Genomic DNA, 16,064 nt, shown 5'->3' with positions numbered 1-16,064 from the left:
AAGGAACCGCCACCCTTGGGTTTTCCCCTCTTGTCAGTGGAACCTGTGACCAGTGGTTCCTTCCTGTCATTTTCCTCCCGGAAAGTGGCTCAGGGGTGCATTCGAGCGTGACTCTAGACCCCCGGATGAGTTTTGAAGAGAGAGAACACCGCGGAGAGAACACCGCGCTGGGTAGGAGCTTCTGGCTGCCTCTTCCTGTTTCTGAGATACCGCACCCGGGGGGCCGCCCCCCCAACACGCACGCACCCCAGCACACACGGAGCAACAGGAGCAGGTAATTAATTCCCTTGCGCAAACTCGCACAGTCTAGTCCCTATTTCCCACTCTAGTCCTCAGGATTATTCCAGTTTAGCTGCTGGGACATTCGGCATCAGGGCCTGCAGTTTCTTATAGCACCTAGTAGAGGAAATGGCTGTGTCAAAATTGGGGTTCTAATTTGGCTAGGAACACTACGTCTTTCTGCCTGCATACAAAAGTAACTGCTAGACTAGGAAACATTGGGCTGCATCCAAAAGGATCCGATCTTGAATCGGTGGTGTAAGGGTGGGTAGGGAATTAAGGCGAAGGTGTCCGGAGACTTTTCAGTTGAGGGCTGGAAATAATTCCTGCCCCTGCTCCATTCAACAGTCCTCTCTGTTCCCTTCACCTCTTGACACAGCTGAGCCACCTGAACGTAAAATCTTGATCCACCTCCTATTCCCTTTCTACCTTCCTTTAAAAAAATTCTCCTGAAGCAGTTCCCTTCCCCCGTAAATTTTCTTAAATAGAATTTTCCACCAGATCTGTGGGAAGGTGCACAGATCCTAAATATGCAGGTCAACAAATGACACAGTGAACATACCTGTATGACAGCCTCCCAGATCAAGAATTCGACCATAACCAGCACCCCAAAAGCCCTCTTCACGTCTCCCCCTAGTCCCTACCCCACCGTCCTTCCTGAATTAACCTCTGTCTAATCCCATATGTTAGTTTTACCTGCTTTTGAACTTTATATAAATGAAACCATTCAGTTGGTACTATTTTGTCTAGCTTCTCTCACTCAGTATTATGTTTGTGAAATTTCAGCCCAAGGTAGCAGTAGCTCATTCATTTTCATGGCTGTATGGTATGCCATTGCAGCTGTTGATGAAAAAATAAAAATCATAGATGATCTGAGAAAGAAATGGAAAATTTTATTCAAGCCAGCCCGAGGATTATAACTTGAGAGACAGTTTTTCAGAAAGCTCTGAGGACTGTTCTGCCTGCTGGAGGGCAAAACATAGTTATCTGTGTTTTTGAGATGACGGTTTATACGCTGAATGATGTATTGACAGTTTATGCTATCCAGATGTGCAGAACAAAGCAAGTAGTGGGGCATCATGACCCCTTACAAGACTGAGAAGGGATGTTATCTCCTAAGGAGTTCTGGTTAACGTGTATTCACAATACATACTAAAGGGGAAGGAGGAGGCCCAAATGGGCAGACAAAACTTTTTATGTTTCAATTTTTCTTGTCTTGTAATAAAATATGAGTTTTATTTCATCACCATTAAATGCATATACCACAGTTTATTTTTCTATTATTCTGTTGGTGGACATCTAGGTTGTTCCTAGTTTGGCATTATTATGAATAAAGTTGCTGTAACAATTTTGTTTCTGTCCATTGGCACACTTATGTTTCTATTTCTGTTGGATATATATTTACAAACAGACTTACTGGGTCATCAGTTCAGTTCAGTCGCTCAGTCGTGTCCAACTCTTTGCGATCCCATGGACTGCAGCACGCCAGGCCTCCCTGTCCATCACCAACTCCCGGAGTTTACTCAAACTCATGTCCATTGAGTCAGTGATGCCATCCAACCATCTCATCCTCTGTTATCCCCTTCTCCTCCTGCCTTCAATCTTTCCCAGCATCAGGGTCTTTTCAAATGAGTCCCGTCTTTGCATTAGGTGGCCAAAGTATTGGAGTTTCAGCTTCAGCCTCAGTCCTTCCAATGAACACTCAGTACTGATTTCCTTTAGGACGGACTGGTTGGATCTCCTTGCAGTTCAAGGGACTCTCAAGAGTCTTCTCCAACACCACAGTTCAAAAGTATCAGTTCTACTGGGTCATAGAATATGTTTATATGTTTAGCATCAGTGCGTGTGTGCATGCGAAGAAGTGTGTGTGTGCATGCCAAGTTGCTTCAGTCATGTCCAACTCTTTGTGACTCTATGGACTGTAGCCCACTAGGCTCCTCCGTCCATGGAATTCTCCAGGCAAGAATACTGGAGTGGGTTGCCATGCCCTCCTCCAGGAGATCTCCCTAATCCAGGGCTTGAGCCCATGTCTCTTTTTGTCTCCTGCACTGACAGGTGGCTTCTTCACCATCAGTGCCACCTGGGAAGCCCTTTAGGGTCAGTAAATGATACTAAATAATTTTCCAAAGTGCTCATGTTAGTTGACACTCCTGCAGGCAGTGTCTTAGCATTCCAGTCGCTCCACATCCCCATCACACTGTGTCGTCACTCTATAATGATTTTAAAATGTTAGCCGGTCTGCTGGGTGTGCAACGGTACTTCACAGAGGTTCAGTTTTGCATTTCCTTAGTACTGATTGAGGTTAAGCACCTTTCCATATGTTTATTTGCTATTTGGATGTCTGTTCAAGTACTTTATTTCTTTTGTCCATTTTCTTTTAAAAAATTATTTATTTTAATTGGAGGCTAATTACAATATTGTAGTGGTTTTTGCCATACATCAACATGAATCAGCCATGGGTGTACATGTGTTCCCCACCATTTTCTATTAGGTTTTCTGTGTTACCGTTTTATAGGAGTTCTTTATACATTTTAGATAAGAGTTCTTTGTTGGTTATGGGTATTGCAGATATTTCCATGAGTATATAAATACCGAAGACCTCAGTTTTACAGGTCTTCTGAAGCCTCAGGGCCACTGGAGCACTAATGTATTCCCAGCTCCTAGCACTTAGGTGGTGCTAGTGGTAAAGAAACTGCCTGCTAACGCAGCAGATGTAACAGACATGGGTTCTTCTGGATGGGGAAAATCTTCTGGAGGAGGGCATGGAAACCCATTCCAGTATTCTTGTCTGGAGAATCCCAGGGACAGAGGAGCCTGGCGAGCTACTATCCATAAGGTTGCAAAGAATCAAACATGACTGAAATGCCTTAGCACACAGCACACGCAGCACTTAGTAGGTACTAAATAAGTGTGTTGAATGAATGACGGATAAAACGAATGAGACTCATCCAGGTAGTCTGTTCTGTGCTGTGCTGATTCCCAGGACCTCACACTGAGAGGGGCTGGAGGGGACAGATTTTCTTCCAGCCCCGCCAGCTGTGTGACCATGGGAAGGGGAAGATGCCCAGCCCTTCCCTGCTGAAAAAGCAGAGATAGATACAGTCTGTGAAGAGAGAAGCACAGACATAGGGAAGAGAGGTCACAAGTGAGAAGACAGGAACCAGCAGCAGGTAGCAAGCCCGCCAGATGCTCCAGAAGGAGAGACTGGGAAGTGGAGGAGGGGATGGTGTCAAGGAGACGGTGAGGGTCTCTGAGCATCACAGTGGGTCTCCGTATGACAAGAACCTCCAAGCTCATGTAGGCGCTGCTCCCACTACTCTCTCCTTCCTTTTTTTTGGCGGATCTGCTTGGCTTCCGAGGTTTTAGTTCCCTGACCAGGATTGAACCCAGGCATCCCCCAGCAGTGAGGACACCGAGTTCTAAGCATGGGACTGCCAGGGAATGCCCTCCTGCTTGCTCTTAAAGCATGTTAGGTGAGGCAGCTCTTCAATGCTTTTCCTTTCCAAAGGAGAGAACTTAAGGGGTCCTCATTCCTATCTCCTCATTAAGGAACTCTTTTTTTTTTTTTTTTTTGTCAGGTCTGAAACTTCCTCATGGCCTGTAATGTCCATCGTGAAGATGGAAGACGGTGGCGTCAGTGCCGGCCCCCTCCTCTCCACGGCATCTTTCCCCAGGCCTACGCATTCTCGCGCCTTCTCATGTCACATTCTCTCCTGTCCTCTCTTTCTCCTCCTTCAGCTACAGCTGACACCAGGTCAGGCCAGAAGCCTGACCAATTTTCATGAGTTCAGACGAGAAATTGCCCCCCTCACAGCACCACAACAAACTCACAGCATCCGCTTCCCAGGTCTTTCCTCCAGAAGACAATGAGGCTGCAGCTGCTCCAGAATTTTCTATATAGGATAAACTTGGGGGCTTAGCACTTTAGTTGACAAGGGGTCCGTGGAGTGTCATGGAATGGCACTCTTATAGCAAGCACAGCGTTTCACTTAGACTATGAGACTGTTGACAGGGGTGGAGGATTTAGAGGAGGGAGGAGGTGTGGATAACTGCTGGAGCTGGTGGAGTAGCCTGTGAGGGACGTACCTCTGTGGGCAGCCGTCTCCAGCACTTTTCTAATACGTGGTTCTTTCAGCTTCTGTACTGGAGTCCCCCAGGTCGCGTGGCCTTTCTTGAGCAGCTGATGTCTATCAGTGGCTTCTCCATACGCGGCCTGCATGCTCATTCTGAAACATCGTAAAATTCCAGAGCCCTGTAAACCCTGAATCCCATAAGCAGCATGGTATAGTCACAAGACTTACTTGACATGGCTGGAAAGTTTTCCGTCTTTCTTTTCTGCTGAGGAAGGGATGACGTGTCCCATTTTCGCCCTTCCTATAACCCCTCCCCAGCTATGTCCCTCCCAGAGGTCAACATCTTTCCTGCTGACCCGAACTAAGGTGATATCCTCTTCCGGCTTCCTTCAGTTTAGGAGGATGTGGTGATGGGGGTGGATGGGGAAGTGTGGCCATCTGTGCTCGAAGTTGGGTGCTCTCATCAGCCCCTTTTCTTCTCTCTGAACTCTCTATTCCCAAAACTCCCTGGATACTCTCCCTGGATTCCTTCAGGCTGGATGGTTCCAGGTATTTTGGAGCTGTAGTTCTGAAATTCCCAGGTATAACTGGGAAAACTTAGCAGCAAGCAAAATAGGCTGGTGAGCTATAACTGGGGAGATGAAGTCATCTTTGAGACAGAGTTGCAGAGTGGAATGTGTCACAGCTTTGTAATCACACAGCTTTGAATCCATGCTTAGTCACATGTTAGGTATGTGACCTTGAGCAAACTCCTTTATGTCTCTGAGCCATATCTAAAAAAATGGAGACAGTGCTCGCTTCCTTAGAGATGCTGTGGAGACTAGAGACACCATCGCATTTGGAGCACTTCCCGCACACAGTAGGAAAAGGATGATTTCACCGAAGAGGAAGAGCCACAGAGAAGGGGCTGAGGCATCTGTCAGGGCAGCACCAGCTCTCTGGGACTCACACTGAGGTCTGTCCTTCACAGACTGAGGGCCCTCCTAACTGCAGAGGGTTTAAGAGGGCCGGTCTGTCACATGGGTGTGGCTGCGGACACAGTCTTGGCGGGGCAGCACTCCTGCAGTTTTCACCAAAGGTGAGCAAGCTTCACCTTTCCAGAGTCAGAATGCTAGACGATCGTATTCTGAAAACCAGATTATCTAGTTTCAGAATGCCCCACTGTGTTTACTGCCCTTTGATTACCCACTAGCTCAAGGTTTCCTAAACAGGCCTGGTCATAGGAATCACCTGTGGGCACTTCTCTTAAAATATAGATTTCCAGGCCTCCCTCCTGGAAATTCTGTTTCCACAGATCTGGTGCCAGGCCAGGAAATCCATCTTTAATTAGTGTCCCAGGTGACTCCCACGATCTGACCAGTTTGGGGAAGAGTGCCCCAACCCAGTGGTTCTCAATCATGCTCCTACTAAGAACCTCTTGGGGAGCTTTAACAACAATTTGGCTCCCCAAGAGGAGGAGCCTCCCCATAGGAGAAAACAATGAACACTTGGAAGGCTCTGGGGTGTTTAAAGACACAGAGATGCTTCAGTTGAATCTTCCTGTGTGGATTTATATATTGACTCATTTAATCCTCATACTTACTCTATGAAGTAGGCTGTTGCAATATGATAGCTTAAAACCAAGTCACTGGATTAGAGAAAAGTAGGTGGTGCGTTCTGGGGCTCCTTGGTGGCTCAGATGGTAAAGAATCTGCCGGCAATGCAGGAGACCTGCATTCTATCCTGGGTCAGGAAGCTCCCCTAGAAAGGGAATGGCAGCGCACTCTAGTATTCTGGGCTGGAAAAACCTATGGACAGAAGAGCCTGGTGAGCTACAGTCCATGGGGTCACAAAAGAGTCGGACATGATTTAGCAACTAAACAAGAAGGTGCATTCAAAAGTTACATAGGGGTTTCCCTGGTGGCTCTGTGGTAAAGAATCTGTCTGCCAATGCAGGAGAAAGGGGTTCCATCCCTGATCAGAAAGGATCCCAATTATTGCAGGGAAACAAAGCCCGTGTGCTACAACTATTGAGCCTGTGTCTGGGAATCAGAGCTAATGAGCCTCAGTTCAGTTCAGTCGCTCAGTCATGTCCAACTCTTTGCAATCCCATGAATCACAGCACGCCAGGCCTCCCTGTCCATCACCAACTCCCGGAGTTCACTCAGATTCACATCCATCGAGACAGTGATTCCATCCAGCCATCTCATCCTCTGTCGTCCCCTTCTCCTCCTGCTCCCAATCCCTCCCAGCATCAGAGTCTTTTCCAATGAGTCAACTCTTCGCATGAGGTGGCCAAAGTACTGGAGTTTCAGCTTTAGCATCATTCCTTCCAAAGAAACCCCAGGGTTGATCTCCTTCAGAATGGACTGGTTGGATCTCCTTGCAGTCCAAGTGACTCTCAAGAGTCTTCAACACCACAGCTCAAAAGCATCAATTCCTCGGTGCTCAGCCTTCTTCACAATCCAACTCTCACATCCATACATGACCACAGGAAAAACCATAGCCTACCTGCTGCAATTACTGAAGCCTGAGTTCTACAGCAAGAGAAGACATTGGAATGAGAAGCCCCAACTAGAGAAAAGCCTGTGCAGCAATGAAGACCCAGCACAGCCAAAAATAAATAAATAATAAAGATTTTTAAAAAAACAAGTTACTCAAGACAGTCATGTATGCGTCATAAGTCCCTTCAGTCGTGTCTGACTCTTCCTGACCCTATGGACTGTAGCCTTCCAGGCTCCTCTGTACTTGGGGATTCTCCAGGCAAGAATGTGGAGTGGGTTGCTGTGCCCTCCTCCAGGGGATCTTCCTGACCCAGGAATCTGAACCTGTGTCTCTTAGGTCTCCTGCATTGGCAGGCAGTCCTTTACCACTAGTGACACCTGGTAAGCACAGGATGGTCATGTGGTTGTTTAGCTGCTGTGTCCGACTCTTTGCAACCCCATGGACTGCAGTATGCCAGGCTTCCCTGTCTTTCATTATTTCCCTGAGTTTACTCAAACTTATGTTCATTGAGTCAGTGATGCTATCCAACTATCTCATGCTCTGTTGCCCCCTTCTCTTCTTGCCCTCAATCTTTCCCAACATCAGGGTCTTTTCCAATGAGTTGGCTCTTCAAATCAGGTGGCCAAAGTATTGGAGTTTCAGCTTCAGCCTCAGTCCTTCCAATAAATATTCAGGGTTGATTTCCTTTAGGATGGACTAGTTTGATCTCCTTTCAGTCCAAGGGACTCCCAAGAGTCTTCTCCAGGATCACAGTTCAAAAGCATCAATTCTTTGGCACTCAGACTTCTTTATAGTCCAACTCTCATATCTGTACTTGACTACTGGAAAAACCATTGCCTTGACTATATGGACCTTTGTTGGCAAAGTAATGTTTCTGCTTTTTAATATGCTGTCTAGGTTTGTCATAGTTTTTCTTCCAAGGAGCAAGCATCTTTTAATTTCATGGCTGCAGTCACCATCTGCAATGATATTGGAGCCCCCCAAAAAAGTCTGTCACTGTTTCCATTGTTTCCCCATCTATTTGCCGTGAAGTGATGGGACCGGATGCCATGATCTCAGTTTTCTGAATGTTGAGCTTTAAGCCAACTTGCATGTGTGCGTGCTCAGGCACTTCAGTCGTATCCGACTCTTTGCTACTCTATGGACTGGCTGTTTATTCATGGAAGGCTCCAGGCAAGAATACTGGAGAGGATTGCCATGCCCTCCTCCAGGGGATCTTCCCAACCTGGGAATTGAACTTGCATCTGCCTGTGTCTCCTGCATTGCAGGCAGATTCTTTACCCACTGAGCCATCTGGGAAGCCCCTAAGCCAGCTTTAGGGAAATGCAAATCAAAACTACAATATGATAGCGCTTCACACTCACTTCAGTTCAGTTCAGTCGCTCAGTGGTGTCCGACTCTTTGCGACCCCATGAATCTCAGCACGCCAGGCCTCCCTGTCCATCACCAACTCCCGGAGTTCACTCAAACTCACGTCCATCGAGTCAGTGATGCCATTCAGCTATCTCATCCTGTGTCGTCCCCTTTTCCTCCTGCCCCCAATCCCTCCCAGCATCAGAGTCTTTTCCAATGAGTCAACTCTTCGCATGAGGTGGCCAAAGTACTGGAGTTTCAGCTTTAGCATCATTCCTTCCAAAGAAACCCCAGGGTTGATCTCCTTCAGAATGGACTGGTTGGATCTCCTTGCAGTCCAAGGGACTCTCAAGAGTCTTCTCCAACACCACAGTTCAAAAGCATCAATTCTTCGGTGCTCAGCCTTCTTCACAGTCTAACTCTCGCATCCATACACTCACTAGGTTGGTAATAAAAAAAATAAGGGCAAAACCCAGAAAATATAGCAAGTGTTGGTGAGGATGTGAAGAAATTGGAACTATTGTGCATTTGTTGGTGGAATGTAAAGTGGGGCAGCTTCTGTGGAAATAGGTCAGTGTTTCCTCATAAAGTTTAACACAAGATTATCATATTATCCAGCAATTCTACTCCTAAGCATATGCCCCTAAAGAATAGAAAACAGAGGAGAAAAGCATTCTAGTTAGAGGCAACAGAGTGGAATGACAGACAGGCAAGGGAGAATGTGTCATTTTCAGAAACAGAGAATTCTCTATGTGGCTGCGTGCATTTGGAGAAGTGGAGGGTAAAAGATGAAATGTCCTTGATGGTTGTTACACAGCTTCAGACTTACTTTACACGGATGTATTGTTTTACCTGTTGATTTCATTTTTCCATGTAGGTCTTTGAACATAGAGATTTTATATTTTGAAATTTATATTAATTTTTAATGCCTTATATTTTAAAATTTCTGTAATGTTTGCTGACATAGTCTACTTTTATAAGGAATATATATATATAGGGGTTTGGGGTTTTTTTTTTTTTTTTGGTCATATTGTGTGGCTGTGGGATCTGAGTTCCATGACTATGAATCCAGCTGTCACCCTGTGCATTGCAAGGCAGATTCTTAACCACTGGGCCACCAGGGAAGTCTCCCTAAAGATTATCCTTTAAAAGCAGTTTTCTTAAAAAGCAGTTTTAAAATTTACAGTAAAGTTGAGAGGACAGTACAGAGATTTTCCTTATGCCCCCTGTCCCCATATGTTCATTGCCTGCCCCATTATCAACAGTACTCAACAGAGTGGTACATTTTTCACCAGTGTGAACTAACATGGACAACATAATCACCCAAAGTTTACCTTAGGGTTCACTCTTGGCGTTGTACATCCTATAGGTTTGGACAAGTATATAATGATATATTCCTCTCATTATAATATCATATAGACTATTTTCACTGCCCTAAAAATCCTCTGTGCTCTGCCTATTCATTTACTTTTAATATTAAATAATATTCCATTGGTTGGATGTACCATAGTTATCCATTCACCTACTGAAAGATATCTTGGCTACTTCCAAATTTTTGGCAATTATAAATAAAGCTGTTATGAACATATGTATACAGGTTTTGGTGTGGATATGTTTCCAACTCCTTTGGGTAAATACCAAGGAACCCAATTGTTGGCTTATATGGTAAGAGTATGCTTAGTTTTGGAGAAGGGCATGGCAACCCACTCCAGTACTTTTGCCTGGGGAATCCCATGGACAGAGGAGCCTGGCAGGCTGTCATACCTGGGGTCGTAGAGAGTCGGATGTGACTGAAGTGACTTAGCAAGCACATGCTTAGTTTTGTAAGAAACTGCTGAACTGTCTTCCAAAGTGACCGTGCTATTTTGTATTTCTACCAGCAGTGAAAGAGTTCCTGTTGTCCCACCTCCCCAACACCAGCTGATGTTTTCAGTGCTCTGGATTTGGGCCTTCAATTCTAATAGATCTGCGGCAGTTCCTCATTGTTTCAGTGTGTATTTGCCTGATAACTTGTGATGTGGAACACCTTTTCACATGCTTATTTTCCCTCTGCGTATCTATGGTGAACTGTCTGTTAAGGTTTTTGGCCCATTGTTTAACTGGATTGTTTCCTTATTGTTCAGTTTTAAGAGTTCTTGCATGTTTTGGATAACAGTCCTTTATCAGACATGTCTTTTAATATGCTGATTTAAACTTACACATTTGGCTCTTCTTTATTATTATTTTTTTGATTAGACCCTTAGCTATTAAGTCTCATTTACTCTTTTTTAAAAAAATTTTAATATTTTTAAATTATGAAAGTATGATAACACAGCTACAGGAGACTTGGAAAATACAGAACAAGGTTACATATAGTTCCACTGTATATTACAGTTACTTTTTTAAGGAGATAAATTAAGATTTTTAGTTGGAGTTTCAATATCAAACTCTCAAAAATTAATAGAATAAATATACAGAGAAGTAGAAGGATACAGCAAGCCTGAAAAGCTCTAGGAACCAAGTCAAATCTCATTTATCTTAAAGCATTGATTTATGGTGCTATGTTGATGATTCCCAAGTATCTCTGTCTTAGACTTCTGAGCTCCTCACTTGTGTGTCTCAACCCTTGTTATCTGTCACATCCACAATGGAGCTCGTCAGCTCCTAGATGTCTACTCCTTCAGTCTCCCCTTCTCAGTAAAGGCAGTCACTTTCCCCATTTGCTGGGAGTCCTTCCTGATTCCTTCCTTTACTTCTCCATCTCCCTTTGTTGTTGTTGTTTAGTTGCTAAGTTGTGTCCGCATCTTCTGCACCTCCTTGGACTATAGCCTGCCAGGCTCCTCTGTTGATGGGATTTTCCAGGCAAGAGCACTGGAGTAGGTTTCATTCCCTTCTCCAGGGGATCTTCCTGACCCAGAGATTGAACCCACGTCTCTTGCATTGTCAGGCAGATTCTCTACCACTGAACCATCAGGGAAGCCCTCTTGATCTCCCTACCCTCCATCAATCATCAACTGCCGTCTACTGACTCCACCTCCTACAGACTTTTTTTGATTTTTAAAAATTCAGATAAAATTCACATAACATAAATTATTTAAAAGCATACACTTAACTTGTTAATGGATAAACATCAAGGTCCTACAGCATAGTACAGAGAACTATATTCAGTATCCTATGATTTAAAAAAAGATTACATAAAAATAATGTGTGTATATATATATATATATAGCTGAAACATTTTGCTTTATAGCATAAATTAACACAACGTTGTAAATCAACTATAGTTCAGTAAATAAAATCAAAGCATACAATTCACTGACATAGAAAACAAACTTACAGTTACCAAAGGGGAAGGTGGAGGGGATAAATTAGGACTTTAAAAGGTATACACTGTGTGCATGTGTGCATGTGAAGTCACTTCAGCAAGAATACTGGAGTGGGTTGCCATGCCCTCCTCCAGGGGATCTTCCCAAGCCAGGGATCAATCCTGCATCTCTTACGTCTCCTGCATCGGCACGCGGTTCTTTACCACTAGCGCCACCTGGGAAGCCCCAGAAGATAAACACTGCTATATACAAAATAGATAAACAAGGACCTACTTTATAGCACAGGGTACTATATTCAATATCTTGTAATAACATATAATGGAAAGGAATATGAAAAAGATTCAGTTGTGTATATATATAAATATATAAAATTGAGTCACTTTGTTGTATATGTGAAACATTGAAAATCAAATATACTTCAATTAAGAAAAAACGTATAATCTGTTAGCTCTTAGTATATTTACAACGTTGTGCAACTCTCGCTTCTGTTTATTCTTTATATGACATTTTCATCACCCCAAAAGGAAACTTCTTAACCATTACTCCTCACTCTCTCCTTCCCCTAGCTCCTGGCAATCACTAACCTGCTTTCTGACTCTATGGATTTTCCTGTTTTAGACATTTCATAAAAATGGAGCCATGTAATATGTGACCTTGTGTGTCTGGCTTCTTTCTCTCTCCACATGATTAATTCGAGGTTCATCCATGTGGCAGCATATGTCATTCCTTTTTATGGGTGACGAGTAGTCCATGGTACAGATACAATGTATTTTGTTTATCCCTTCACCTATTGGTGTCCAGTTGGGTTGTTTCCATCTATTGGCTATTGTGAACAGTGCTGCCGGGAGCACAAACTTTTGTTTGAATATGTGTTTTCAATTCTTTTGAAAGAATGCTTCAGAGTGGAATTGCTGGGGGCTTCCCAGGTGGTGCTAGGGGTAAAGAACCTGCTAAGAGTTGGACACAGCGGAAACAGCTTAGCACAGCACACACAGTGACTAACCGGATACATCTTTCTCTGATCCACTGACTGGATCTTTCAACTGTTACATTGTAACAGCCTACTTCACCAGGTAATTGTTAGTACTAAATGATTATAATTATATAATTCAATGACCATATACACACAAATCTACGTCTATATATCTATTTCTATCTATCTATTGTTGTTTAGTCACCCAGTCGTGTCCAATTCTTTGCAACCCCGTGTACTGCAGTGAACCAGGCCTCCTGTCCCTTACCATCTCCAAGAGTTTGCCCAAGTTCATGTTCATGGTGATGCCATCCAGCCATCTCATCCTCTGACACCCTCTTCTCCTCTGTCCTCAAGTTTTCCCAGCATCTGGGACTTTTTAAATGAGTTGTCTATTCACCTCAGATGACCAAAATACTGGAGCTTCAGCTTGAACATCAATCCTTCCAGTGAATATTCAGGGTTGATCTCCCTCAAGATTGGTTTGATCATCTTGCTGTCCAAGGGACTTTCAGCAGTCTTCTCCAGCATCACAGTTCGAAGGTGTTAATTCTTAGACATTCTACCTTCTTTACAGTCAAGCTCTCACAATCCTACGTGACCACTGGGAAGACCATAGCCTATATGGACTATATGAACCTTTGTTGGCAGAGTAATGTCTCTGCTTTTCAACACACTGTCTAGGTTTGTCATTGCTTTCCTGGCAAGAAGCAATTGTCTTCTGATTTCTTGGTTGCAGTCACCATCCGCAGTGCTTTTGGAGCCCAAGGAGAGGAAATCTGTCACTGCTTCCACCTTTCCCACTTCTATTTGCCATGCAGTAATGGGGTCAGTAACGCAGGCGCAGGAGGGCCAAGAGGAGCTGCTCCACGATCAAGGTCAGGAGGGGTGGTGGTGAAGAGACACCCCTCGTCCAAGGTAAGAGAAACCCAAGTAAGATGGTAGGTGTTGTGAGAGGACATCAGAGGGCAGACACACTGAAACCTTAATCACAGAAAACTAGCCAATCTGATCACATGGACCACAGCCTTGTCTAACTCAATGAAAGTAAGCCAGGCCATGTGGGGCCACCCAAGACGGGCAGGTCATGGTGGAGAGGTCTGACAGAATGTGGTCCACTGGAGAAGAGAATGGCAAACCACTTCAGTATTCTTGCCTTGAGAACCCCATGAACAGTATGAAAAGGCAAAATGATAGGATACTGAAAGAGGAACTCCCCAGATCGGTAGGTGCCCAATATGCTACTGGAGATCAGTGGAGAAATAACTCCAGAAAGAATGAAGGGATGGAGCCAAAGCAAAAACAATACCCAGTTGTGGATGTGACTGGTGATAGAAGCAAGGTCTGATGCTGCAAAGAGCAATATTGCATAGGAACCTGGAATGTTAGGTCCTTGAATCAAGGCAAATTGGAAGTGGTCAAACAGGAGATGGAAAGAGTGAACATCGACATTCTAGGAATCAGCGAACTAAAAAGGACTGGAATGGGTGAATTTAACTCAGATGACCATTATATCTACTACTGCGGGCAGGAATCCCTCAGAAGAAATGGAGTAGCCATCATGGTCAACAAAAGAGTCCGAAATGCAGTACTTGGATGCAATCTCAAAAACGACAGAATGATCTCTATTCATTTCCAAGGCAAACCATTCAATATCACAGTAATCCAAGTCTATGCCCCAACCAGTAATGGTGAAGAAGCTGAAGTTGAACGGTTCTATGAAGACCTACAAGACCTTTTAGAACTAACACCCCCAAAAGATGTCCTTTTCATTATAGGGAACTGGAATGCAAAAGTAGGAAGTCAAGAGGCACCTGGAGTAACAGACAAATTTGGCCTTGGAGTATGGAATGAAGCAGGGCAAAGACTAATAGAATTTTGCCAAGAGAACGCACTGGTCATAGCAAACACCCTCTTCCAACAACACAAGAGAAGACTCTACACATGGACATCACCAGATGGTCAACACTGATCAGATTGATTATATTCTTTGCAGCCAAAGATGGAGAAGCTCTACACAGTCAACAAAAACAAGACCAGGAGCTGACTGTGGCTCAGATCATGAACTCCTTATTGCCAAATTCAGACTTAAATTGAAGAAAGTAGGGAAAACCACCAGACCATTCAGGTATGACCTAAATCAAATCCCTTATGATTATACAGTGGAAGTGAGAAATAGATTTAAGGGCCTAGATCTGATAGATAGAGTACCTGATGAACTATGGACGGAGGTTCGTGACACTGTACAGGAGTCAGGGATCAAGACCATCCCCATGGAAAAGAAATGCAACAAAGCAAAATGGCTGTTGGGGAGGCCTTACAAATAGCTATGAAAAGAAGAGAAGCCAAAAGCAAAGGAGAAAAGGAAAGATATAAGCATCTGAATGTAGAGTTCCAAAGAATAGCAAGGCTCTTCCTGTCTGTGCCTGGGTGGCGCATGGTCAACGCCGAGCGGTAGAGACGCCTCGGCTGTGTCTTCAGGATGACAGAGTGGGAAACAGCTGCACCTGCAGTAGCAGAGACCCCCGACATCAAGCTCTTTGGAAAGTGGAGCACCTATGACGTGCAGATCAATGACATTTCTCTGCAGGATTACATTGCTGTCAAGGAGAAGTACGCCAAGTACCTGCCCCACAGCGCGGGTCACTATGTGGCTAAGCACTTCCGCAAGGCGCAGTGCCCCATCGTGGAGCGCCTCACCAACTCCATGATGATGCACGGCCGCAACAATGGCAGGAAGCTCATGACCGTGCGCATCGTCAAGCACGCCTTCGAGATTATCCACCTGCTCACTGGCGAGAACCCCCTGCAGGTCCTGGTGAATGCTATCATCAACAGCGGTCCCCGGGAGGACTCCACCCGCATTGGGCGAGCTGGAACAGTGAGGCGGCAGGCCGTGGACGTGTCCCCACTGCGCCGTGTGAATCAGGCCATCTGGCTGCTGTGCACCGGCGCCCGGGAGGCCGCCTTCCGGAACAACAAGACCATTGCTGAGTGCCTGGCGGATGAACTCATCAACGCAGCTAAGGGTTCGTCCAACTCCTAGGCCATCAAGAAGAAGGACGAGCTGGAGCGCGTGGCCAAGTCTAACCGCTGATCGCTGGCTGCGGCCACAATAAAGTCGCTCGCCCTGTGGGGTGAAAAAAAAACAACAACAAAGAATAGCAAGGAGAGATAAGAAAGCCTTCCTCAGCGATCAATGCAAAGAAATAGAGGAAAACAACGGGAAAGACTAGAGATCTCTTCAAGAAAATTAGAGATACCAAGGGAACATTTCATGCAAAGATGGGCTCGATAAAGGATAGAAATGGTATGGACCTAACAGAAGCAGAAGATATTAAGAAGAGGTGGCAAGAATACACGGAAGAACTGCACAAAAAATATCTTCACGACCAAGATAATCATGATGATGTGATCACTCACCTAGAGCCAGACATCCTGGAATGTGAAGTCAAGTGGGCCTTAGGAAGCATCACTATGAACAAAGCTAGTGGAGGTGATGGAATTCCAATTGAGCTATTTCAAATCCTGAAAGATGATGCTGTGAAAATGCTGCACTCAATATGCCAGCAAATTTGGAAAACTCAGCAGTGGCCA

The 16,064-nt window shown here is 44.7% G+C and overlaps 1 protein-coding gene across 1 annotated transcript; it reads left to right on the top strand.

Moving 5' to 3' along the window:
- Positions 1 to 14,876: 14,876 nt before the first annotated feature.
- LOC120879950 (40S ribosomal protein S5-like) lies at positions 14,877 to 15,603 on the top strand. Its single transcript, XM_040262957.1, has one exon. The coding sequence runs from the start codon at positions 14,950 to 14,952 to the stop codon at positions 15,511 to 15,513; it is 564 nt and encodes a 187-aa protein (XP_040118891.1). The 5' UTR covers positions 14,877 to 14,949; the 3' UTR covers positions 15,514 to 15,603.
- The last annotated feature ends 461 nt before the right edge of the window (positions 15,604 to 16,064 follow it).

The sequence above is a fragment of the Oryx dammah genome, unplaced genomic scaffold (genome assembly GCF_014754425.2).
Source record: "Oryx dammah isolate SB20612 unplaced genomic scaffold, SCBI_Odam_1.1 HiC_scaffold_21, whole genome shotgun sequence".
In the NCBI taxonomy this organism is placed as follows: Eukaryota; Metazoa; Chordata; class Mammalia; order Artiodactyla; family Bovidae; genus Oryx; species Oryx dammah.
The sequence above is the reverse complement of the archived record's forward strand: the minus strand, read 5'-3'. Positions and strand labels throughout refer to the sequence as shown.